Below are 27,970 nucleotides of genomic sequence, written 5' to 3' on the forward strand. Positions count from 1 at the left end.
ACATCACGGATATCAGTCCAGGCACTGTGTCATTGCAACAATAAAGTCTGGATCCGCCAAGTGCCTGGACTAATACCCACCTCAGCCTCTCAGCGGGCCACTGAGAGCCTGAGATGGCCCCTCCCCGCCCCTCCACAGCTCAGCGCTCAGAGAGCTGATTGACAGGAAGCAGCTCTATGCTCGGGGAGCCGTGAGAACCAAGTCATCGGTGATGTTCGATCGCTCGGTTCTCAGTGCAGAGGCGGCCGGGGACAGATGCAGCATCAGACTGATGCTGCATCCATCTAGGTAAGTATGAAACTGCAAAAAAAACATACTTCTCTTTTAAGCCAGAGCAATTTGCAACTCTGTTGTCCATAGCCCCCACCAGTGTGCAAATAGTTATTAGTTGTATTGGAAGTATCTTGTCAAATGTCCTGCCTATTTTTTGGAAGGTGATTAAAATAAGTCCACTATACTGAGACTGTTCTGTTATATTTTTTTCCAATATTCTCTTTACCACAGTTCCTGCAATAAAAATAAATATAATTGTGAGTGATCGTGTATCCCAACAATCCGATTAATGAAGAAGCTGTATGGCCAATGCTTTACACCAGAGGTCTCCAAACTTTATAAACAAAGGGCCAGTATAGTGTTCTTCAGACTTTAGGGGGGCTGGACTGTGGCTATTGGGAGTAGAAAAAGTCCCAACATCAGTGAGAAAAAATAATGCCCCATCGTTTGTTTCAGTGGGAGTAAATGTGCCCGTTGTTGGTGTCATTGGTAGTAATTGTGCCCCATTACTGTTGTCATTGTGATAAATGGTGCCCCATTGTTGGTGTCATTAAGAGGGATTAAACCCCATCGCTGGTGTCATTGGGAGGTATTGTGCCCTATTGTTGGTATCGGTGGATCAAATAGTGTCCCAAGGGTGGGATAAAAGCAAGCAAAGGGCCACATCTGGCCCCTGGGTGGCAGTTTGGAGACCACTGCTTTACACAAAAAAAAAAAACCTCCATCCAATGAGATGTTATTTATAAATGTGCTCTCCACTTTGCTGCCTATTTGAAAAAAGGCAAAGCCCCACTTTAATCTACAAAGGGGGGAAAACAAAGTTTTTCTGGAGGGAAAAGAAACCTTTAATATGACTTCAACAGGTCATGGTACATGTCTCTCCTCCTATCATATTTAACATTGTGCAGGCTTAATTATTCCATTGGACAATGTATGCTCTGACACTTATTAAATAAATATATGATGTAGGTAACACGTGGAGTACAGATTTGATTGCAACAAAATACACTTCTATATACATTACCAACTTATACCAGACGTGTTGAGAAAGATTATATTTGATATTTTGCTTTTTATTAAGATGCTTAGGCAACGTATCCACACATTTTTACTGTATGTCTACCAAAGTAAAATCTATAGTATTTGCACAAAGTCAGGGCTGTCTTAATGAGAGGGCACACCTGGGCACTGCCCAGGGGCCCCAGTTGCATGGGGGAACTCTGCCCTTTCCCCAAAGCAGCTGGTCCTTGAAGTTGGGGAAGCCCGGACTGCCCCTCTACATCCCAGATATCCCCGCAGCACTCTGACCCCTCTACACCCTAGATATTCCCTACCTCCTACCTACTTGATTTCTGTTTACCTGCACGGTCTCCATTGTAGGGGCCCCAGAGCAATACTTTGCCCAGGGGCCCATGATGCTATTAAGACAGCCCTGCACAAAGTGGTTGACTACTGAATTTTTTTTTCCCACCAAAGCATTTTCAATGTACCCTACCAACCCTAAGCAAGAGATAATTCATTATTTGTATATGAAGAAGATGCACAAAAAAACTTTCCCCCAAGCTAAACATCCTAACTTGCCCCATTTTATAGTTTTTCCACAGTCCCTCCACTTTTAACCTCTTAAAAACAAGTCAGCTCCCATATTCACAGCCTGTCAGGTTCTTTTTTAATATGCAACATCAGCCCAAAAAAGTATTTTTTGATTAGAATATGAATTTGTCCTGTTTTCTGTGACCATCAGGGTCACAGAAAGCATTTATACAGCAATAAAGCATTTATTTGTGAGAGTGGGAATGGGTTAGAAACCCCCTTAGGTTTTTATTTCTGTCTGTGCCCTCCTTAGGGAGATTCCCTCTATTTTCTGTGTAATTATTTAGACAGGAAGAAAGTGGTAAATTAGCAAGTGGGCTGGGATGAAGCCCTTCCCTAATGCAGGGCTGCAGGGCCATCTTAATAGCAACATGGGCCCCTGGGCAAAGTAATGTTATGGGGCGCCTACAAGCTTGCACCAATTTGCACACCTACTCTCAAGAATGAAAGTATAATATTTCTACTTTACAGCGTGTCACTTGCTACTGTTCCCTGCCACCAGATTCAGCGTGTCACTTGCCACCGGTCCCTTGTCACCAGATTCAGCATGTCACTTGCCACTGCCACCTGTCACCTGATTCAGCATGTTACTTGCCACCTGTCGCCTGTCACCAGATTCAGCGTGTTACTTGCCACGGTCCCTTGTCACCAGATTCAGCGAGTCACTTGCCACCGGTTCCTTGTCACCAGATTCAGCGTGTCACTTGCCACTGTCACCTGTCACTAGATTCAGCGTGTTACTTGCCACCTGTCACCTGCCACCAGATTCAGTGTGTCACTTGCCACCTGTCCCCTGTCACCAGATTCAGCGTGTAACTTGCCACCCATCCCATCACCAGATTCAGCATGTCACGTGCCACCCATCCCGTCACCAGATTCAGTGTGTCACTTACCACCAGTTCCTTGCCACTCATTCCTATCCAGAGACACAGCCGCTCTCCCCACTGCTGACAGGAGGAGGGGATGGGCAAGAAATAGAGCCATCTTGTGACAGCGGCGGCTTGAGGGGGAAGGGGCAGCACAGTTTCTTCTCTTCAGACCCGCTCGTCTTTGGCACTTGAGCTTCGGCGCCCCCCTCTGCCTTGGCTCGCTCAGTCACTCAGGGAGGCTCAGGAGAAGTGGTGACAGCCCAGCTTGCAGGCGGAACTAAAGATGCCGCTGCACGCTGAACTGTCTGTGCCCACTCAGCCTGACTCCCTTGTCCCACTGCTAGTACTATTTGTCTTGCTCTGATGGGGCCAGGGCCCATGCAAGACTATTTTGCGCCATAGGCAAGACCAGCTACTTGCTCCCCCCAAAAAACAAAACTTCTGTACCTCTAAAATATAATATCTATACGGTATAGAAAGGGCGCAAAATGGTCTAGCACAGGCCATGTCTATACCCACCTGTGATGTTTGTTGCCCCCTCATTGAACTGCCATACACAGCGAGCATAGTTGCCAACATTTAAAAAGTGACAGCAGGGGACTGGGTGACAGAGGGCTGGGTGACAGCAGGGGACTGGGTGACAGCGGGGGGCTGGGTGACAGCAGGGGACTGGGTGACAGCAGGGGACTGGGTGACAACAGGGGGCTGGGTGACAGCAGAGGACTGGGTGACAGAGGCCTGGGTGACAGCAAAGGACTGAGTGACAGCAGGGGGAATGGGTGACAGAGGGCTGGGTGACAGCAGGGGGCTGGGTGACAGCAGGGGACTGGGTGGCAGAGGGCTGGGTGACAGCAGGGGACTGGGTGACAGCAGGGGGCTGGGTGACAGCAGAGGGCTGTGTGACAGCAGGGGGCTGCGTGACAGCAGGCAGAGCACTGGGAGAAATTGGGTTGAAAACTTACACTCAGGACAGTGCTATAGGAAAACCAGATACCCTCTTTGTCAGCTAACAGAACTTTTTTACTTCTATGTAAAAGTCTAAAAATAGAAGTAATAAAGTTGACAAAGCTCAAGATGGTATCTGGTTTTTCATGTAGCACTGTCCTGAGTGTAAGAAATCGAGCAGAGCAGTTTTCAACCCAATTTCTCTCAGTCCAGTGGCTGCAAAGAATAGAAAATAGAATTTTTAGAGGTATTTTTGTTTTACCTGCTCTGCCCAGAAAGACCATGCGATCATCAATGAGGCAGGACGCTCCGCCCCCCCCCAGTGACAGGCGGGGTCATCCCTTGCCTGGCCACACCCCCTCACGAGTCCCAACCATTAACAGTGAAAGAGGCGGGCCAGCTCCTCGGCAACAATCAGAGTTCTGAGCCGCCGAACAGCTCTGCAGCTGGGGGGGATCTGTCAGTGAACTGGGCATCTTGCGATAGATCCGCCCCTGCGCGATCTCCAGCTGGCAGCATACATTCCCTCCCCTCACTCCTGTAGGTAGCGGTGCGCAGGCCCTGGATAGGGCCTTAGGTGGACGTGGGGCCCCTGGGCTGTGCCCAGGCGTGCCCGCTCAGAAAGACGGCCCTGCAGGGCTGCACTAACTGGAGATCCTGGCATTACACTTAAGATGGTGGAGCCCAGCAGCAGTCTTATGCCTCGAACACACGACCGGTTTTCCAGACGAGAAAACTGCCATTTTTTTAATGTTTTTTTTAAAACCGATCGTGTGTATGCTCATTTATACACTTTTCCCTGCCCACAAAACAAAACTGCCCACAAAAAAAAATTAGAACTTGCTCTATTTTTTCCAGTCATGTTTCCCGTCAGTCTTTTTCTCGTCGCCAAAACCGCTTGTGTGTATGCTTTTCCGAGGGGAAAAAACGTGCATGCTCAGAATCAAGTATGAGACGAGAGCGCTCGTTCTAGTAAAACTAGCGTTCGTAATGGAGATGGCACATTCGTCACGCTGTAACGGACTGAAAAGCACGAAGGCTGAAAAGCGCAAATCGTCTCTCACCAAACTTTTACTAACAGGAGGATCAGCAAAAGCAGCCCAAAGGGTGGCGCCATTTGAATTGAACTTCCCCTTTATAGTGTCGTTGTACGTGTTGGACTTCACCGCGCTTTGGTCTAGCGTTTTTTTGACTGAACATGCGTATGCAAGGCAGGCTTGAGAGGAATCACATCAGGAAAAACGTCGGGTTTTGGCATGTCAGGAAAACTGGTCGTGAGTACAGGGCGTTAGGGATTTTGGATGTCTATACAAGGGAGGCTTGTACAAATAAATAACATTCCTAAATTACATAAAATGTACAGTACATATGATTTAATGGGAAGATTTTTGCTTAAATAAATGGTTTTCAATGGTCCTTTTAAGTCCTATTAAATATTATTCCTACCGCTAGTTCAAGAAGGCAGGACTTCCACATAGTCTCTTTCATCAACCTCTGCAACAAAGAAATGACATCAGTGCACAGTGTAAATGGTGCTACTAAACAATCAAGTTCATGCATATATTATCATTAGTGGAGGATCACCGATAAGGAAATGTAAGCTTTTTTCCTGGGTGTGGATGCTACCCTTGGCAGATCAGCCTCTGCCTGCTCCCCCATATCACATCTCTTCTATTGCCCTTCTTAATGAGTGAGTGCATTCATCTTTTGACTTGACATGATTCAAACTGTGTACTTCTGGCTAGAATTAACTATTCAAAAGCTGGCTGAGAAAGCACACAGGAAATTCTATCAGCCACAAACTTGTTATAGACTGAGTGGACCCAAACAATACAGTAGGCATTTAAAGCCATGCCCAGACTCATTTTCGAGCACTAGTGAGTCAGCAACCTAGTTAGAGAAAAAGCTTCTGATTTAAGAATTTACTAAAGAAGGAGCAGTTGCAAAGACTCACCACTGGCATTGTTCTTTATTTAATCTTGAACCTTAAAGCGGTAGTAAACTGAATTTGGTTTTTACCTACAGGTAAGCTTATAATAAAGTTCAGCAAAAGCTCAGTAAACTAATTTCTGTACGTTCAGCAGGATGTTCGCCCACAGTAAATATGTTGTTAGGACTGGAGTGGGGCCGGCCGCCCGCCGCGTCCTTCAAAATGAATGCGTTATTAGCTGTCAGCGGGCTTTCCCACTGACAGCTGAATTATAAAACAATTGCTGAGCAATTATAAAGCAAATCTGAGCATGCAAATCTGAGCATGCAGCCTGACAGGCCAGGAAAGGGGGGCACAAGCTCCCACCTCCTGAACCATACCAGGCCACATGCCCTCAACATGGGGGGCTTGGTGCTTTGGGGTAGGAGGGCTCTGTACCCCCTACCCAAAAGCACCTTATCCCTGTGGTGATGGGGACAAGGGCCTCTTCCCGACAACCCTGGGCTGTGGTTGTGGGGGTCTGCGGGCAGGGTGCTTATCGGAACCTGGAAGCCATCAGATCGGGACCCAAAATAACTCCACCATCAATGAAGGCTAACTGCCTACTGCAGGCTCCATCATTTGACAGTTCTTATATGGGTAAGGGGCGGAGCTACCTAGCGACGTCAACTGGTAGCACCGCCCCTTGTTACCAACCCAGCATGCAATGGTCAGTGATGTCACAATGAGGGCAGAGCCATACCTATTAACATAGTGGTGGGTTCTGAGGGCCCCCACAACCACAGCCCAGGGTTGTCAGGAAGATGCCCATGTCCCCATAATGCAGAGCCCCCACCATGTTGAGGGCATGTGGCCTGGTATGGTTCAGGAGGAGGGGGCTGCTCTCTTGTCCCTCCCTCTTCCTGACCTGCCAGGCTGCATGCTCAGATAAGGGTCCGGTATGGATTTTAGGGGAGACCTTACACAATTTTTAAAAACATTTTTTGTATTGCCATGAGCCGTTGCCATTTTTTCTCTTTAGAAATTTAGTTTTTGGTGCAGCATGCTCTATACATGCTACAGATGCACATTTTACAGGCAGACTAAGGGTACCCCCCAGGCACTATATTTAAAGGAATTTTTCATTTTTATTGTTTCACTTTAAGCATCATCAAAACCACTGCTCCTTTAAAAACGATACATTTTTGCATTCATACATGTCCTCCAGGGCAGTACCCTGGCCCCCATACCCTTTTTATGGCCAATATCTTTCATGTAAGCCTTCAAAATCGGGATTTAGATTTTTCAAGTTCAATGGGGTTCGGTGTTAAGGTCCAAACATTTTGCAATGTTTGGCTGTTCTGGTGCGAACCAAACCAGTGGACAAATGCCGCGTACACACAAGCGTTTTTCGGGTTGTAAATTTTTTTTTATGTCATTAAAAACGATCGTGTGTGGGCTTCAGAGCATTTTTCGGGTTCTGAAAAACAGACAAATTTTTTTTTGGACATGCTCTATTTTTTCACTACGTTTTTAACGTTGTCGTTTTTCGATTTGTAAAAATCGGTCGTGTGTGGGCTTTAACGACATGAAAAACCCGTGCATGCTCAGAAGCAAGTGAGACGGGATCGCTCGTTCTGGTAAAACTAGCGTTCGTAATGGAGTAAGCACATTCATCACGCTGTAACAGACAGAAAAGCGCAAATCGCCTTTTACACAAAATCGGCTAAAGCAGCCCAAAGGGTGGCGTCATCCGAAAGGAACTTCCCCTTTATAGTGCCGTTGTACGTGTTGTACGTCACCGCGCTTTGCTAGAGCATTTTTTTTCACGATCGTGTGTAGGCAAGGCTGTTTTAATGATCAAGTTGAAAAAAACGTTGTTTTTTCTAGAGCCTGAAAAACTGTGTTTTTTACAACCCGAAAAATGATCGTGTGTACGCGGCATATGTGCAATACAATTGCTAGGCCTGATAACAATAATTACCCAAAAGGCCCATGAGGTGATGTCCAGCACATCCAGGTAAAGCCTCCATAAAAAAATACAGGTTTGTTAAAAAAAAAAGCATTAAAATGTGTTGGTGAGTATTATTTAGGGCCCAGGGTAACTCATAATGCAGTGCATTCAGTCCTTCAGTGAACAAATGTTTGTTATAAGCATCCTCAGGCCTCGTACACACGAGCGAACATGTCTGCTGAAACTGGTCCGCAGACCAGTTTCAGCGGACATGTTCGGTCGTCTGTACGTCCGACCGGACAATTTTCCGGCGGATCGGACAGGTTTCCAGCGGACAAATGTTTCTTAGCGAGCTAAGAAACATGTCCGCTGGAAGCCTGTCCGTCGGACATGTTCGGTCGTCTGTACAACTTACCGGACATGTCCGCTCGGCCGAAAGCCCTCGCATGCATCGAAGTGATTCGACGCATGCGTGGAAGCATTGACCTTCCAGGGTCGCGCACATCGCTGCGGCCACGTCACCGCATATCCTGTACGCGGGGATTTTGGTTTGATGGTGTGTACAACCATCAGACCAAAATGCGGCAGCGGACATGTCCGATGAAAACGGTCCGGCGGACCGTTTTCATCGGACAGTCCGTCCGTGTGTACGAGGCCTCAAAGGCAGCAAAAGCCTGCAACAAAAACCTGGACTGGGCACCAGTTTTGTACTCTCATAATGACATACCTGCATATGTGTCTCCTAATAAAAGTATGCGCTTGATTGATCCTTTAACCTGGATTTGAGTTTTCTCTGCTTCATTCTTGTTTACCGGGCAGCTCAGGGAATGCATCAACCCTTTGTTAGAGTTTTCATAATAGGCGATGAGGTCCTTAAGGTTGGGGAAGTATTTTTCTTCTACACCTTTAGCTGCCTAAGTAAGAAAAAAATATCAGCCACAATTAAAATTTGTAGATCACATAAATGAATCTTGATTATGATAACATTGGACCTTCCAGTAAATAGTCAGCATTCACAGCAACCCTCAACAAATCACTTAAAATGTAGGAAATTTCTTGTTGGTAGTTATTTGCAGAAATGATTAGACCAAAACTCTCTCTGCACACATTGAGCAGCTGAATTCTTAGTAAACTATTTTGCTTGCTCACAAGTAAGGCCGCATCCCTTTCTGGCCTACTGCATAGTGACTTTACAGTAGTATATCTTAGCATAGTGTTAAATAAATGGTAGTAATCAAGTACTGGGAACATGTAAATATGCACATTACAGAGATTGGTTGGGCAAACAAATTGGATGTTGATAAAGCTGCTAATCCTTGTAGATTCCCCACATACATAATGAGTAAAAATCACAATGTGTCGAAAAGGCACTAAACCCATATAAATAATCAGATGCTCACATATATAAATACACGGGAAGGATAATTGTCAGGTCACCTGCGGTCAGGTGACAGATGCACACCATTTGGGGTCAGGAGATAGTGGCAGCAGGAAGTTTCTCTTTTGGGGCAACCTTGGGTAGGACGAGTAACAGGAGGAACCCCAAGCCAGGATCGGTCCAGCAGTCCAGTCAACGTGTGGAGAATAGAACCGTAACCAAGGAAATCCCAGAACGATAGGAGTTGAGGCTTTAGGTAAGATAAGGAACAATATCCACTCCTGGTGAAGTGTCCCTACCGACATCTTAACCGGGAGTGTCTGGAAGCAGATAGGACCTCCTGGGGAGAACAGTGCCATCAATCGCCAAGACCACCAATGGCGTGGTGAGGGGCAAAAGGGTAAGTCTCATGAACGATGCGATTTCCCAGTCCATGAAATTGCCAACGGCTCCGGAATCCAGATATGCCGAGATCGAATGAGAAGAAGCACCAACATGAACGAACACAGAAAGAAGAAGATGAGATGGTGAAGATGATATTTCTGGGTCCAATACTCCACTTTCCAGATGTATTGGACCTGAACGTTTTTCCGGACAAAGAGAGCAAGTGTCACGAAAATGACCTTTGCCCCCACAGTAGAGACACTGGCCTAGAGTTCTGCGCCCAGCATGTTCCTCGGGAGATAGCCTGGTCCGACCCAGCTGCATGGGTTCCTCAGCTGGCAGGAGATGCTCCACGGGTCAAAGAAAGGGGAGCTCAGGCTGACTAAGGACCAAGGAATTCTGGCGTCGCTTTTCTAGGGTCCTTTCCTGAAATCGAATATCGATCTGGTTAGACAAGGAGATAACTTTGTCCAGATCAGTGGGGAAGGATCCTGCTAATTCATCCTTCACTCTATCACAAAGGCCATGCAAAAAAGTTACGACTAAAATCTCATTGTTCCAGCTCAACTCAGCCGTCAGTATGTGGAAATGAAGAGCATACTGTCCCTCAGAAGCAGAGACTTGGCGGAGACGTAAAAGGGCGCTGGCCTCTGGAGAGACACGACCCGGTTCTACAAAGATATTCCAAAAAAGTTTCAAGAAGTCAGACAGGCTAGAAACCACTGGATCATTCAGTTCCCACAGAGGGGCTGCCCAGGCTAAAGCTTCACCGGAGAGGAGGGAAATGATATAGGCTACCTTTGCCCGATCATACAGAAAGTTTTGGGGCTGGAGCTCAAAATGAATAGTGCATTAGCTAAGGAACTCCCTGCAGGCCTTGGAGTCCTCAGAGAAACGGGATGGAGCTGGCAGTTGTAGTGAATGTGTGGCTGCAACTGCAACTGGAATAGGTGCAACCGCTGATTGCGGTTGAGATTGTTGAACCGGGGGTCCTAAGGAGGCCTGAACCTGTTCAAAACGGGAGGCCAAATCCTGAAGGAATCGCATCACCTTGATCTTACTAGATTCCTGGATCTCAAGTCTGCGGACTATGCCCTGCAATGGATCATCAGCGGGCAGCGGCACATCAGCTGGGTCCATGGCTGATCAAACTGTCAGTTCACCTACGGTCAGGTGACAGATGCACACCGTTGGGGTCAGAAGTGCACCGCTAAGGTAGTGGACCCTACGGCTGACTGTTGCCGACGGAACACTGGGTGGCTAAGGAAGACAGGTCCACTGGAGCACTAACAGGGATCCCACAGGGAGCTAGAGCCTAAGATTCCCCAGGGTGCAGAGTCTAAGATCCAGCGTCGACTTGATTCTGAGCATGCGCAGGTTTTGAACAGATGCTTTTCTGTACTAACCATCGGTTTGGTCCGATGGGGCAGCGGTCCATCGGTTTGGTTTTGAAGCATGTTTAGAAATTTTGGACCGAAGGAAACCAGACCGATAGCCTATACACACGGTCGGTTTGGTCCGATGAAAATTAACTTTGGTTCATTCTCATCGGACCAAACCGACCGTGTGTACGGGGCCTAAGGTGAACACATGGAGGAGGTAAGCTGACAGACAAACATAACTGCATATCCATGACAATAATATACTGGAAACCAATATTACAACTGTGAAAAAGATTCACATCTATAAGTAGTCATCATAAAAATATAAACCAATCCAGTGAAAAGTATATACAGGTGAAACTCGAAAAATTTGAATATTGTGCAAAAGTTCATTTATTTCACTAATGCAACTTAAAAGGTGAAACTAATACCGTATATGAGATAGACTCATTACATGCAAAGCAAGATAGTTCAAGCCGTTATTTGTCATAATTGTGATGATTATGGCTTACAACTCATGAAAACCCCAAATCCACAAATCAGAAAATTTGAATATTGTGAAAAGGTGCGATATTCTAGGCTCAAAGTGTCCCACTCTAATCAGCTAATTAAGCCATAACACCTGCAAAGGGTTCCTAATCCTGAGCTTTTAAATGGTCTCTCAGTCTGGTTCAGTAGGAATCACAATCAACGGAAAGACTGCTGACCTGACAGCTATGCAGAAAACCATCATTGACACCCTCCATAAGGAAGGAAAGCCTCAAAAGGTAATTGCAAAAGAAGTTGGATGTTCCCAAAGTGCTGTATCAAAGCACATTAATAAAAAGTTATGTGGAAGGGAAAAGTGTGGAAGAAAAAGGGATGACCGCAGCCTGGAGAGGATTGTCAGGAAAAGGCCATTCAAAAGTGTTGGGGACTTTCACAAGGAGTGGACTGAGGCGAGAGTTCAGGCATCAAGATTCACCACACACAGATGGATCCTGGACATGGACTTCAAATGTCGTATTCCTCTTGTCAAGCCACTCCTGAACAACAAACAATGTCAGAAGCGTCTTACCTGGGCTAAAAAAACAGACCTGGTCTGTTGCTCAGTGGTCCAAAGTCCTCTTTTCTGATGAGAGCAAATTTTGCCTCTCATTTGGAAACCAAGGATTCAGAGTATGGAGGAAGAATAGAGAAGCACACACTGCAAGATGTTTGAAGGCAAGTGTGAAGTTTCCACAGTCTGTGTTGATTTGGGGAACCGTGTCATCTGCTGGTGTTGGTCCACTGTGCTTCATTAAGTCCAGGGTCAACGAAGCCGTCTACCAGGAGATTTTGGAGCACTTTGTGCTTCCTTCCGCAAACGAGCTCTATGGGGATGCGGACTTCATTTTCCAGCAGGACTTGGCAGCTGCCCACACTACCAAAACCTGGTTCAATGACCATGGGATTACTGTGCTGTGCCAGCAAACTTGCCTGACCTGAACCCCATAGAGAATCTATGGGGCATTGCGAAGAGAAAGATGAGAGACATGAGACGGAACAATGCAGAAGAGCAGAAGGCCGCTATTGAAGCATCCTGGTCTTCCATAACACCTTAGCAGTGCCACAGGCTGATAGCTTCCATGCCATACCGTATTGAGGCAGTAATTTCTGCAAAAGGGGCCCAATTACTGAGTACATATGCATGCTTATACTTTTCAGAGGTCCAATATTGTTCTATGTACTAGAGAAAGAAAACCGCTCCAGACAAATGCACTTCAGCGGTGAGTATGGTTCAAAACCCAATGGGTGCAGGCAATGCACAAAGCATAAATAAGAGGGAGGAGATGATGGACAGCTGCACTCCAATAAAGTGTAAAAAATGGTGCCTTTTATTCCAGTAAAACGAAAACTACAATAGCAAAAAAACTGCAAACAGTGGAGTAACAGAGCTGACGCGTTTCACATCGATAACCGATGCTTACTCATAGCTGAGTAAGCATCGGTTATCGATGTGAAACGCGTCAGCTCTGTTACCCCACTATAGGGAGAAAAAACTGCGCTTGTCAAAAACGTTCTAAATATATATGCGTCAAGGCAGCAGAAGAAATGTGATAAGCATATAAAGTCCAATATAAAAGTAAACTGCGCCAAGTAGGAAACCAGATATCAGGCTGGTAAAAAACAATGATAATAGATAATATGAATAAAAGCACATTCAGTCCAATAAAAAGTTTGTAGCAGCACCACCATGTGTCAGCAAAACTTCAGTGTGAACACACCACCACCAAACTGAAAGCCACTTACCAGAACCACCCAAACATTAGGCATGTAGACAGATTCTATTCAATGGGCTCCACATCAGGTTAGCATCAGACTGGGGAGGGATCCAGGGTGCAGATCTCAAATTGCACCACATCGATGATTGAACATATCCTCGGTATATAAATAAAAATGGACCATAGCGTGATACCGTACGAAATATTTAATAAAAATGCATAAGACATGTACTTACAAACATCTCATGATTAAAAGCGTGTATGTATACCGGCCGGCAATAGGAGCCCTTCCTCCTTCAAATGGAACGCGGTGACGTCAGTGTGCGCCTTCCCAGACGACGTTTCGTCATTAACAGACGTTCTCAATGGGCTAATCGGACCGGACCATTCTCATCGGATGGACCGATCATGTGTACGCGGCCTCAGTGAAATAAATTTACTTTGCACGATACTCAAATTTTTCGAGTTTCACCTTCAACATCTATTCAAATGCCAAATATTATAAGGTGACTTTAACAATATGCAAAATAAGTAAAAGTTCAGTGCAAAAATGGTGTCAAGAAAAGCACAATTGAAAGTGACAGTTCTGAAAAAAAACAAGTCCAGTGATGCTGTATTGGTCATGCAGTCCAATGTTTTAATCCAGGGAAGTGAGTGAAATCCACCAATATGTGCAATGGCCGCTCACCTCAATAAGGAGAATATCAGGCAATGATATGGGTACACCACTGATCAGTTTGCACATATTAAAAGGCAATGAAACTCCTTATGGTGTAGTATCAAAGATGAATTTATTATAAAACCATATAGCAACTTACAGTTTAAAATTTGGACATCCAGCACAAAACCGAGACCAAGGGGTCACACACGAACAGGACTCTGAAATAATCCGAACTTCTGGTCTCTGCCATGACCGTAAGTGATGTCACCCGGCTCCTCCCAACGCATTGCGTCACTGTCGCGTAGCTTTAACAAGGGCTGGAGGCTGGGTGACTTCAAGGTGTACAGGGTGGCCTGGCTCATGGGCCCTTTCTTTTTCACAGCTAGACTTTTCTCCTTCATTAAATGTTCTCCTTCATTAAATTTCATGTGCATCTAAAGGTAGACGTCCAAATACTTTTGACAATATAGTGTATAGAAAAGGCAATATTTATTTTTTAAAGCGGAAGGATTTTGCATAGTTACACTGATGCAGCTTGGACAACAAGTGCACATATTCTATACCTGCTCAATCCCTGTGAAATTGAAGAATCAGTGTAGTATCCACACTTGCCCTGCTGCATAAAAACCACAGGGAATCACCGTCTTGACACTCATTCAGAAAATGCCTTGCATTTTTCTCAATAAATGCAACACATTTCTGATTAAACTCACTTTTCCATCCCGTTCAGTCAGAGGATGTTTTCCGTTCATTGAGAAAAATGCAAAGCATTCTCTTAATGGTGCCCATGTTGAGCTAATGACCCCTGAAGCAACTCTGCAGCAAGGCAGCAGCTTGGCACAGGACCCAGAAAACAACAAGGATCACTGTAATATTGGCAACTACCACAGCGATTCTCCCCTTCCACCGAGATCGACCAAGTATGAATTATGTATACTTACAATGGTCCAAGCTGGGCCATTATGACGATGCAAAACATACCTGGAATTCAGCTTGAAAGAGGAAGTAAACCCTGCAAGGAAAAAAAAAAAAGTTTTCCCCTTCCCTGCAAAGTAAAGGCATAATGTGCTAGTATGCATCACATGCTAGCACATTATGTGACACTTACCTGCAAACGAAGCCTGCACCGTCCCCGCTGCAGTCTGCATCCATGTTTGCCCCTCTTCCTTTCCGGGGGCCGTGGACTCCAGCTATGTGACTGGCCAAACCCGCATCTACTCATATCAATGCAAAAATTATTTATTATGGTATATGCACTTACAGTAAATGAGTGACCAAAAATGCTTCACATCTTATACAGAGTCCTCATGCCAGGATCTAAAAATGCACAGTAGCATGTGTTTCAGTCCTGCCCTATGTGTTTCATCATAAGTGATGTCATCAGGGGCACACTGATGGCGAAACACGTAGGAAGGAGCCAGAACACACACTACTGTGAATGCGCGGACTCGCCATAGCCATTTTGGATCCTGGCATGAGGACTCTATATGAGATGTAAATCTCAGTCACAGGCAGTCACCGTCTCTGGCATTGGTGCTGCAGCTGGCATCAGTGCTACAGCCATCTAGGTGAGTATGATTGTTTGTTCTTCTAATCCCATACATCTCTTTAAAAGAAAATGTTTCAAGTAAGCTTATATTGAATTGTCAAATATAAACATTGTTTGTATTGATTGCTATCGCAATGCGGATGTCATAAAATGAAAGTGTATGCTGTGACCATAGAACTCTTCTAGCAATGTTACTTTATAAAACCCTTTTAAGCAAATGTTTTGAGTCTATTCTATTGGGGCAATTTAAATATTAGCACAGGGACAACACTGGGGGGGCCTGTGCCCTAGGCACCGCATTGAGAAGGGTGGCATTTGCTAGAACCAATCAACAGTATTGAATCCTCCTGCTCTTACTGAAAGCCAGCTTCTCCTCCTCTCCCTACCACCAGCTTTCAGCGGTTGCTGGAAGAAAATACAGCCCATCGGTTCTAGCAAATGCCACCCCTCTGCTTCATGTTCCCCTTCCTTTTGCTGCCTGGTATTCTTCTATGGTAACATCCTCTGCAGCACCTGGCATTAGAGGCAGCACTGCTGGGATGTTGACATATTGACAGTGCACTTTCAGCTGTGTTTCCCTAAACCTCTCTCTTAATTAACTTTTGGAGGTATCGCGTCACAGACTCAGGATTGAGGTGGGGCGGGGCATCTTTCCTGGGCAAATAACGTTCCGTGTGGAATCCGCTATAATCAGGCCACTCTTAGGCCTTGTACACACGACCAGACATGTCCGATGAAAACAGTCTGCTGGGAGGTTTTGGTTTGGTGTGTGTACACACCATCAGACTAAAATCCCCACGGACAGAGAACGCGGTGACGTAGAAGACACCGACGTTCTCTGACACGGGAATTCAATGCTTCCACGCATGCGTCGAATCAATTTGACGCATGCGTGGGATTTCGGTCCGCTGGTTAGACGTACTAACCAGCGGACATGTCCGACAGACAGCTTTCGAGCGGACAAGTTTCTTAGCATGCTAAGAAACTTTTGTCCGCTGGAAACCTGTCCGCTAGGCCGTACACACGGTCGGACATGTCAGCGGAAACTGGTCCGTGGACCAGTTTCAGCGGACATGTTCGTCGTGTGTACGAGGCCTAAGTGTGTATTCCTGCCTAGCCCACTGGCACCAAAGGAGCCGCAGCAACATACAGTAGGAAGTGGCACAGTGACTGCAGAGGTGGTTGGCAATTGGGCAACATTTGGTGAAGGAAGTGGTATGGAAATGTTCTTGGTGGGTACTGAGGTGTACTAGGAGATAAAGAAGTGTGCTGAGGGCTAAAAATGTGTTTTGGGTGTTTAAGGGTCCTGGGGAGTACTAAAGTATACTTGGAGGTCAGAAGTGTACCGGGGGTACAGAAATGTGCAGAAGTGTGCGCCGAGGGAACAGAGATGTGTTGTGGGGTACAGATGAGCTCTGGGGACCACAAAAGTTTGCTGGGGGTGAGAGGGGTTACAGAGCTGTGCTGTATAGGGCAAAGAGGTGTGCTGGGGGGTTACCGAAGTGTGCTGACTGGGGTACAGAGGTGTGCTAGGGGGTACTGATCACTCACATGTTCATTAAGCCTAGGTTCACACTAGAATGCTGTGCAGGAAATCTGCAATCCATGCACGTTTTTTCTCACCAAATTTAAATCTTACTGCCTGTGCAATATGCAGCGGTTGTCAGTGCAATCTTAACACCCCAAACACAGGTAGCAAACTCAGTGCATTTACCTGCACCAGATCCCTGTTGCAGTGCAGTTCAAAAACTGATTGGGCTCAAATTGCACATCACTGAATCACATGTGAATTGTACAGGAATGGGGGGCGGGTCCTATGCGATTCATATGTAGTCGATAGTGTGAACCAAGACTGAAAATGGAAACAACTATGCTTCAGTTTGTGAATGGATAGGAAGCCCCCAGCACAGAGGACTTCCCATTCACTCACTGTCCAGTGCAGCTGATGCTGCAGAGAAAGGGACTGAGGAATCTGTCCTTATTCCCTTTCTCTGTTTTAAAAGTGAGACATCAGCAGTCTGTTTAGATCCCTGATCTCTCACCAAAGCCCCCAATGGGGTTCCTAAAAATTGTAAAAAAATAATGAAAAAATTAAATTGTAAAAATAAAAACCTTCTGAAACCTTCCACTGCCCTTCTGACATTGTCCACTGTTCTGCTGATACCATCCACTGCCCTACTGACACCATCCACTGCTCTATTGAAGCCATCCACTGCCCTACTGACACCATCCACTGCTCTATTGAAGCCATCCACTGCCCTACTGACACCATCCACTGCTCTATTGAAGCCATCAACTGCCCTACTGACACCATCCACTGCTCTATTGAAGCCATCCACTGCCCTACTGACACCATCCACTGCTCTATTGAAGCCATCCACTGCCCTACTGACACCATCCACTGCTCTATTGAAGTCATCCACTGCTATGCTGTCACCTACCTCTGCCCTACTGACACCACCCACTGCCGTACTGACACTGTGGAGAAGAATCCTTTAGTTTCAAGCCTCCCTCCACAGCAGATTAGGAGGGGCGCTGCTGGTAAGGAAGACGAGCACAAAGATGGAAGTTAGGCTTGAAATCGCCTCATTCAAACCTCACCTACGTGGTGATTGTGTAGGCCCTCTCTCTCAGGTATTGATGGGGGTGGGGGATGTGTAACTGAGTCTTTGCCCTGAGTGAAAGAATGTCTAGCTTTGCCACTGTATTAGCATATTATATTTATATTATTAATATTATGGCTATAAATATAACATTTATTTGAATACCTTACCTCAATCATGTAATGACCTTGACTGTTTTGAAATATTCTGTATGTGTAGATTATTCTTCCAAATCTATCAATAAGAGAAAAACGTAATGTATTAAATAGATAGGGAAGAGAATGTTAGTTCTTGCACTGAAAATCTTCTGCATTATGGCGATGTTCTTGAGAAATTCTGTATTTATTAGTATTAGGTTATAGACATGTGCACAACAAAAATTTTCGTATTTTTTTGTTCCGTTTCGTCTCGTTCCGTAAATTCGTAAATATTAAGATATACTTATAGACTTTTTGCCAACAAACGTCAAAATGAGCGTTTTCCAAAAAATCCGACCGTGTGTACGCTCTATCAGACAAACTTTTTTGGTTTCAAAAGTCTGGCCAACTCCCTTCAGACAAAAATCCACGGAAAAGTTTGTTTGAAGTCCATTCGTGTGTACAAGGCTTTACACTGTACAATGTGACTCAGCACAAAAGAGATAAGCTGATTGGCTAAGATATTAAGTAAGATACATCACTCACTAACTACACTGCCCAGTGCCCATTGGAAAGAACGATACAAGTACACAAAAGACAAAGAAACGGATTTACAATACACACAAATGAAAATACGAACATACGAATAAAAATACGAACAGACAAAGGATTTAAAATACGGAATGCAAATTGTTCATTATAGATGTCATTTACGTTCTTTTTCGGTGTTTCGTATTTTAGTAAGGTTGTCCAATCGTATATACGTTTGTATTTTCACTTGTTTGTTATTTTGCTTATTCGTAATTCCGTAATTTTCGTATTTTGGTTCTTTCAGCTTTTCAGATGTTCGAATTGATCTGAATGTAGGAATACTAATTTGTACGAAAATCCATTCGTTACGAACGGGAACGCACATGTCTATTAGGTTATGCATCATATCAAATTGATGTATAGGACTCAATGAAAACTATGCCCATTTCTGAATAAGCCAGGTGGCCCCCAGCTTCACATTGCCTCTATTCATTATGTTGGAACTGATTGACTTCTAAGTGACTAAGGCAAAGGTTTTATCAATGCTAAGAATTTGTATAGAATCGTTATTTTACAAATAACAAATAATTTTAGCAAATGCTATAAAAAACATGTGTTTCTAAATAGCCCAGCATTACTTGCAATGCCTTCTGGCAGACAGTATGAAATAGTAGTTAAAGTGTTACTAAATCCACAACAGAGAAATCAGTCTCTATATGCAGTAAAGCATGCTTGTTATACACACTGTGGAACTTAAGGGGTTAACCTTCCACATTGTGTAAAGAGGCTGTTCAATCCTGTCTTCTCAGATCCTCCCCTCCTTCCACTGTCCCCTGATAACACAGTCTATGGTGTCAGGCTGCACATGCTCAGTTTGGTGTGTATTGCTTTTTTCTTCGGAGAGTGTATGTGATCAGCGCAGGGCTAATCAGCATTGTCCAGACAGAGGTTCCAGGGTCTTGCAGTCTTAGCCCCCATTCACATATAGGCGTTTTAACGCCTGTAGTGCTACGCCGCTGCCGCCAGAGGGATGAAAACACATGTCCCTCTATGGAGATGGTTCGCATCTCCACGCTGAACGCCGGACGCCTGCCGCCTGAAAAAAGGTCCCGGACCTTTTTTTCAGGCGGCTTTCGGCGTTCGGCTAGAAGATGGGAACCATCTCCATAGAGGGGGTCAATCTGGGGCACATCTAGGCGGACAATACCGGCGTTTTGTCGCCGCAAATCGCGGTACAAAACGCCGCTATTTGTACCGCGATTTGCGGCGACAAAACGCCGCGAATTTGTCTGCCTAGGTGTGAATGGAGCCTTATAGGATAGTCAGAAAACTCCTCCTACAAGCTTTAACCAGTGCTTGGCTGGACACTGATAGAGGTCATCTTCCCCAAAGTATACTTTGGGAAAACAGACAAATTATAGGGAAACCACCTGTATCTGCATGTGGGCTGAGCAGTGTAGTATAAACTCTGATGCTGGAAAGAGAAGTATATCTGAGGTCTGTAGCAATTTCTTGTTTTGACATGGAAGGGTGAACACAGTCATAATAGCCTTAAAGGGGTTGTAAAGGTAAAAAAAAAATAGCTTCCTTTACCTTAGTGCAGTCCTCCTTCACTTACCTCATCCTTCGATTTTGCTTTTAAATGTCCTTATTTCTTCTGAGAAATCCTCACTTCCTGTTCTTCCTGTTCTTCTGTCACAGTAATGCAAGGCTTTCTCCCTGGTGTGGAGAAAGCCTCTTGAGGGGGGAGGGGGCGAGCAGGAGTGTCAGGACGCCCACTAACACACAGCTCCTTTCTCTATCTGCAAAGTAGAGAGTGTCCTGACTTGCCTGCTCGCCCCCTCCCCCCTTAAGAGTCTTTCTCCACACCAGGGAGAAAGCCTCACATTACTGTGTGTAGTTACAGAGAGAAGAACATGAAGTAAGGATTTTTCTCAGAAGAAATAAGGACATTTAAAAGAAAAATGGAAGGATGAGGTAAGTGAAGGAGGACTGCACCTAAGGTAAAGGAAGCTATTTAGGTTTTTTTTTTTTTTACCTTTACAACCCCTTTAATGGCACACACAGTCTCCCATTGTAGAATGCCACATAAGCATAAGATTTGACACACATTACGTTTTTTGCGTCGGTGACACACATCACATATAAGCATAAGACCAAAGGGCATCTTACAGCATGCATTCCCACAGCTACAGACCCCTTTCCTGAAGTTCCAACCATGCATCTCAATACCAGTAATGGCTAAGATGGTGCATGCAGCCTTCCCCAGCAAGAACAGAGAACTCCCTCCACTGCCAGACTATGGAGCCTAAAAGCAACAAATTGCCTCCTATACAGTATCTCTGCGGAGTGACCACCTACTCTGTCACTAGTGTGCAGCACAGAGAACAGTGGTTTGGATCCCCTGCAGTGGATTCCCCCTCTCTTTGTGATGGCAGACACAGGCACTAGGATAAGCTTGTCAGGAACCTAATGCCGCGTACACACGATCATTTTTCGGCATGAAAAAAAGACGTTTTTCGGGCATTTAGAAAAAAACTTTGTTTTTTCCAACTTCATCATTAAAACGACGTTGCCCACACACCATCGTTTAAAAAAAATTCTCTAGCAAAACGGTGACGTACAACGCATATGATGGCACTATAAAGGGGAAGTTCCATGCGGATGACGCCACCCTTGGGGCTGCTTTAGCTGATTTCCTGTTAGTAAAAGACGATTCCTGATTTTCTGTCTGTTACAGCGTGATGAATGTGCTTACTCCATTACGAATGGTAGTTTTACCAGAACGAGCGCTCCCGTCTCATAACTTGCTTCTGAGCATGCGCAGGTTTTTAACTACGTTTTAGCCCACACACGATCATTTTTTACAACCCGAAAAACGACATTTAAAACGTTGTTAAAAAATGCAGCATGTTCGAAAAAAAATGTTGTCGTTTTTCAGAACCCGAAAAATTATGTGAAGCCCACACACCATAATTTTAAAGGACATTTTTTAAAAACGTTGTTTTTTTCATGCCGAAAAATGATCGTGTGTACGCGGCATAAGGCTGGCTGTGCTCAAACTCAAGACCATTGTTGTTCTCGTGCTCCTACTCGTGAGCATAGATGTATAAATGGCGCAAACAAGGATTCATGGATGCAGCCATAGATTCTGGTGCTCGTTGGTCTATTTAAACCATGGGCTTGCCTATTATCTTTGCTGGATGGTCTTCAGCTTTCTCTTGTGACTTGTTTTCCTAAAAAAGCCTGCTTGATCCACCTACTGACCTGGCTCCGTCAAACTCTTCTTTGGATTACCTTTGCCTGCTTAAGTCTGTTACTGATTCATGTTGCCAACCCAGGCATGGACTTCTGACTAACATTCTGCTGATTTTGTACCTAGCTGCCAACATGTTGCTGACTCCTGCCTATCTCTGACCTAGACTCTGAATATCACTATGTGCCTATCTTGCCTAGCTGTTACCTGGCTTGTGACCTGACTCCTCGCTTTTGCTCATTCCACCTCAGCATCTTCAAGTCCAAGCTTGTTGCACCAACTTCTCGGTACCTGCCCCCTGACACTTCTCTAGCTGTATCTGTCTCCACCACCAAGGGTGATTGGATGGAAATTGTGCTAGAGGCCACCCTCAACATTTTGAGCTCCACCGACAAGTACGTGAGACAGCATTTCTTGCATCACCTAGCCTAGACGATGTACCTGCCTCACCTGGTGAGCAAGCATTATTGCCTTTGATTAAAACATTACCATCCAGGGCAGACTTTGAAATACTGGCCAACAAGGTAGGGACAACCTTACAGTGAGACCTCTATATTGTTAAATAAGATATAACTAAGTGATCTCAAAGGAGCGAGAAAAAAGGCCTTACAAGTATAAAGTAACTCTCCCAAATAAATCTATTTCTAAACTATTCTATATTTTTAAATTAAAGGACATGCCAAAAGCTGTTCATATGTGTTTATTTACACTTTTGTGAATGTGTATGGCATTATTGTTAAAGCGGGTTCTGGATTTTGATAAATCCCCCGCCCTCAGACCCCCACAATCATCGGGCCAGGTTTGTGAGGAAGAGACTCCACTGGGAGTTGTAATTAACAGGCGATTTAAACAAACTTTCTTGTTTGTAAATGTCAGTGTTGCTCTACATAGTAGGTTGTATACTTCAAGCCACTTCACAGGAAGGCTAGGGGCACACCCAAGGAACGTTATTTTGCAATTATTTTGCCATTTTAACCACTTAAAGACCGCCTCCTGCACATATACGTCGGCAGAATGGCACGGCTGGGCACAGGCACGTCGCCTTTAGGAGCCCAGCCGTGGGTCGCGCGCACGCGACCCGGTCCGAAGCTCCGTGACCACGGCCCCGATCGCCGCCGGTGTCCCACGATCAGTCACAGGAGCTGAAGAACGGGGAGAGGTGTGTGTAAACACACCTTCCCCGTTCTTCACAGTGGCACTGTCATTGATCGTCTGTTCCCTGATATAGGGAAAGACGATCAATGACGTCACACGTCAGGCCCCACCCCCTACAGTTAGAAACACATGAGGTCACACTTAACCCCTACAGTGCCCCCTAGTGGTTAACGCCTAAACTGCAATTGTCATTTTCACAGTAATGAATGCATTTTTATAGCACTTTTTGCTGTGAAAATGACAATGGTCCCAAAAGTGTGTCAAAATTGTCCAATATGTCCGCCATAATGTCGCAGTCATGAAAAAAAACGCTGATCGCCGCCATTAGTAGTAAAAAAAAAATATTAATAAAAAAATGTTTTTATATCTTTTTTGGGGATATTTATTATAGCAAAAAGTTAAAAATATTGAATTTTTTTCAAAATTGTCGCTCTATTTTTGTTTATAGCGCAAAAAATAAAAACCGCAGAGGTGATCAAATACCACCAAAAGAAAGCTCTATTTGTGGGAAAAAAAAGGGCGCCAATTTTGTTTGGGAGCCACGTCGCACGACCGCGCAATTGTCAGTTAAAGCAATGCAGTGCTGTATCGCAAAAAGGGGCAAGGTCCTTAACCTGCATATTGGTCCGGGTCTTAAGTGGTTAAAGTACCATTTTAAGCACTAATACAATCGCTGCTTCTCGCCAAAATGATATTTAAAAATTGCTTTTTTTTTGCTTTAGCACATGTCCCTTGGGGCAATGCACAGCACACATTTTTAATAATCCCTTGGCCATTAGCTCAGAAAATCCCTCTCCCTGCGCTATTGTATATTGACAGCAGAAGGTTTCCCCACCATCAGTATACAATGATCACTGTTGGCTACTATAGCCGCTGCCAGTGATTGCATAAGAAAAACAGGCTTGTACTGAAGATAGATCGACCTCAGTGTAACCAGCCAGCCCCATAGATAGATTGAAATTATGGACGGATCAAAATTCAGCTGGTTTAGCAAGAACTGGACAGATTTCAATGCATCTATAGGCAGTACAGCCAGGTTTTTCTTGTGCAATCACTGCCGACGGCTATAGCTGCCAACAGTGATCATTGTATTCTGAGGCTGAGAAACCTTCCGTTTCAGAATATAATAGCAGAGAGTTTCCCCCATCAAGACTGAATGTGTTGATGGGAGAATCAAGCAATTTTCTTTCCTTCAACCACAGAATATTGTATAATGTATGGCTTGCTTAACTCAGCATCCTTATACCATGTAGTTCTAACATGATGGTCTCTTTTACTATACAACTCTTTTTTTCTTTTTTCCACACACGATCAGAAATTCCGACAAGAAAAGTCCGATGTGAGCTTTTGGTCGGAAATTCTGACCGTGTATAGGCTCTGATTGTCTGTATGCAATTACGACGCACCAAAAACCATGCATGCTCGGAATCAAGTCAACGCATGCTCGGAAGCATCGAAGTTCATTTTTCTGGGCTCGTCTTAGTGTTGTACGTTACCGCGTTCTTGACGTTCGGAAATTGGGGTGAATGTGTGTATGCAAGATAAGTTTGAGCCAAAATTCTGTTTGAAAAAAATCCACGGATTTCTTGTCGGATTTTCCGATCGTGTGTGCGCTTCATTACAGTGTTTTGTATGGAGCAGCTCTAACTAATTTGTCAGCCTCTTGTACAACATATATTATCTCATATTTCTCTGGCCAGACAGTCCCAACACAAGTCTTTGCTCTCAATAAAAAATTGTACCATACAGGCTAATAATCATGTGTGATTAGATGCATGGAGTATTATGTTTTTATTATTTAATTTGTTTGGTTGCTATCTTACTGTAAGGTGAGAACATGAATGATTTCTTAATTTCCAACTCATAGATGCCTGCCTGGGAAAAAAAAAAATACTATTTTGCAATAACAAATTAGTATTATTGAAGATATTGCCAAAGAAAATATTTGTCTGTCTGCTCATTAGACTAAAAAGGAAAAAAATAGGTCTTCTTTTAACAGCAGATGCCAGCTGCACATTCCATTGTTCGGTGATGTTTTTATAAACTTTTTTTTAACCATTAGTATTTTTGTTTTTTATTTCATCTTCAGTTTTTGTAAAATAAAAATGTGCAACATTTAAGAAAAATGCTTTTATATATTTTTTAATAAGTTTGTTGTGCTTTAATATAATTATAAATGGGACAGTAAGAGCCGGTTCACACTGGGGCGGCACGACTTTGGGGGCGACTCGGCTAAGCGTCCTGAAGATGACTTCAGAGGCGACTTGCAAAATGACTTCTGTATAGAAGTCAATGCAGGTCGCCCCATGTCGCCCCCAAAGTCGTACAAGAACCTTTTTCTAAGTTGGAGCGACTTGCGTCGTTCCTATTAGAACGGTTCTATTGAATAGAATGGGACGCGACTTGTCAGGCGGCTGAGTTGCCTGACGAGTCGCCCCAGTGTGAACCGGCTCTTACACTAGTTATTTTTAAACTATTACTGGTCAAACTAGAAAAATAAAATTCTTCCCTGTAGATTGCATTGAAAAATTGGATAGTTCTTGTGAGACAATAAAGCCAAAAGTAAACATTTTCTGCTCACCCCCATCTCCTAAAAAGGAATATAAAATACTTTGCTATTATAAAAAACAACAAAGTTATTTCTAAATCAAAAGGCTCAATGTAAAAATTGCTATGGTCCAGTTTATACAGGTGCAGAGTTAAAGTGGAACATATTGGTTTCTGATGACTTACAGTACATGAGAAGAAAACTGATTAAATAATACACTTAGCATGAATCTTACCACCCAAAGCCTGTCCATCTTCTAAATGTTAGATATTTATTCAAATGTAAATCTATATGGAAATGGTGTTGGGCTGAGTCTATCTGATTGTGTTTGCGATCCCAAAAAGCTAGAAGTGGTTAAAATTGGCAGAAAATGTAAGTGTGTAGGGCCAGCAAAACTTTGCTAGACCAGTTTGGCTTTTCTTCCCCCATGTTGTATTCACATACCAAGTGTCTATTGTTTTGTCTATGAATAAATGCTGTACAAACTATTGGCGCTATACAAGGTTGCTTTTACACTGTATTTTTGCTCTGTTTTCCCACCGCTAGCGGGGCACTTTTAACCCCAAAGAAGGGGTTAAAAACTCCCATTTTGCGGCGCATTCAAAGCACTTTTCAGGCGCTTCAAAAGCGCTGCCTATTCATTGCAATTGGCAGGGGCGTTTTAAGAGTGCTTTATACAGCGCTCCCAAACTGCCCCAGAGATGCTGCTTGCGGGACTTTTTTTAACATCCCGCAAGCGCACCGCTCCAGTGTCAAATTACCCATTGCAGAGAATGGGAGGCAGTTTTCAGGCGCTTTAAAGGTGCTATTTCTAGGGCTAAAAACACCTGAAAACTGCCTCAGTGTGAAAGGGGTCTAAATCCTGTATAATTATAATAATAATAACACAAATGTATTGAGTACCGTAAGGATCCCAAGGAGGGTTGCTTCTACATGCTCCCACCTTTTCTCACGAAAATTGCAATAGCGAAATGCCAAATGTATTTGGAGGAACAAAACATTTTTGCAGAAATAGTCATGCTTTACATACAATACATCCTAATGTACAACTGTTTTGTATGAAGCAAATGGGGACAGCAACAGCTTGTGCCACATTATGCAAAGTGGATATGGGTATAAATTCCTACTAAATCTCAGGAGTGTATCCAACGTGGCTACAATGTAATTGCAGCGCAGTGTCAGATTAAAAAAACAGCCTCCATTCCCTTAAACAGAATATTAGCCACCCAAATGAGAAAACCATGTCTCTTTGGTGGTCATTTACCACCCTTTTATGTTTTGTAAGCATAATCATACAGAAGTGTGCAGTACAATGCAAAGATAACAACCTATATACTCACAACACAACCCTCCTGTCTTTCAGGCAAACACATATCTGAATGGCATATATCTAAGCCTGCAAAGGTGGCCTGAAACCTGCAGACACTTGTACACCACTACCTATGTGCCCGCACCACGCTCTGATTAGGTACAGAGAGTAAGGTGCACATTTTATTGCAGGCTTTTTGGTGTAGTGGATCTAATTGCATACATGCACATCTTTATCTTTCAAGACTTTATATGGTTGAGACACCACAAACATTTTTTTCTGAGAATAAACTGGCATCATTTTATATATGCCTCACTGGCCACATTACTGAGAATCCGATTATGCATTTGTAAATAGCTTCTTTGTCTCACTGATCTGTGTAGCCCCATCTATTTTTTTTTTTTTATGTGTTTTATGTAAAGACATTATACCTGATGAAGAGAACTGATTATCCTAGAAAGCCAGTACATAGTATTACCTATATTTACACTTTCCTATGGCTGGAGCAGTACACCACTTTACTGTTTAGGTTACAGATGGGCAATTTATAATATATTACAGTGTGCAAAGATGTTAATTCTAGCATAGTTAAATAAGAGTAACAGTTATATTTTGTTTATGTTTTATCATACTGATTTCATTATTGTATGCTACCTCCCATTTAATTGACCCATCATGGAACTATAAACTTACAAGATGCAGAGACATAGGGCTCCAGAGACCGATTCACTGTCCCTCAGCAGGTAACTTCCATTATTTCCTTTATGCAGCAGAAGGTTTTCCCCAGTTTGCTTACTTATGCCTCCGTGATAATATGGAAGATCCATGTAGTAAGTCAGAGAATTATTTACACGACAAAGCAAAAAATAACGTGAATTGTAATCTGTGTGCTCATCACTCGCAGCTTTATTAGTACTCTGTTTGGATATGCTACAAGTATATACCACAGACAGGAAATACTAAATCACCAGGTCACAGGCTTCCAGTTTTCTCTTTACTGTACAAAAAATGCCCCTTTTGATCTTATAGTCCGGCTTTGCCTTGTACTGTAAAATCTACTTTATTACATAGAAGATATTTACTATTCTGTGGGGAAAATACGATCAACCCATTTAGAAATAATTAGCAAAGTGTTCCAATCCCAGAACAGGTAAGACTATATTTCCATGGGCACTCCTGTGTTTAGCTTTTGTAAACACAGAAGTGATCTGGATTGTTTTAAAGTGATACTAAATTTTTGGTTTGTCTTTGTTAGAAAATAACAAATATGTTACACTTACCTGCCCTGTGA

At 43.9% G+C, this 27,970-nt stretch overlaps 1 protein-coding gene across 1 annotated transcript; it reads right to left on the reverse strand.

Annotated features, from left to right (window-relative positions):
- SH2D1B (SH2 domain containing 1B) lies at window positions 1-27,671 on the reverse strand. The gene is made up of 5 exons (XM_040339639.1): window positions 27,373-27,671; window positions 17,914-17,977; window positions 8,271-8,457; window positions 5,127-5,174; window positions 1-507 (listed from the first exon to the last, which is right to left on the reverse strand). The coding sequence occupies exons 1-4, from the start codon at window positions 27,504-27,506 to the stop codon at window positions 5,134-5,136; spliced, it is 426 nt and encodes a 141-aa protein (XP_040195573.1). The 5' UTR covers window positions 27,507-27,671; the 3' UTR covers window positions 1-507; window positions 5,127-5,133.
- Window positions 27,672-27,970: the final 299 nt, after the last annotated feature.

The sequence above is a fragment of the Rana temporaria genome, chromosome 2 (assembly GCF_905171775.1).
Source record: "Rana temporaria chromosome 2, aRanTem1.1, whole genome shotgun sequence".
Taxonomy (NCBI): Eukaryota; Metazoa; Chordata; class Amphibia; order Anura; family Ranidae; genus Rana; species Rana temporaria.

Bases quoted from the DNA above. Each gene is read 5' to 3' on its own strand.
- SH2D1B (XM_040339639.1), bottom strand. From the start codon at position 27,506: ATGGATCTTCCATATTATCACGGAGGCATAAGTAAGCAAACTGGGGAA. The intron at 8,458-17,913 runs GTAAGGTATTCA...TTTCTTACTTAG, and splicing joins AAGGTCATTACATGATTGAG to GCAGCTAAAGGTGTAGAAGA. The intron at 5,175-8,270 runs GTATGTCATTAT...TCTTTGTTGCAG, and splicing joins ATTAGGAGACACATATGCAG to AGGTTGATGAAAGAGACTAT.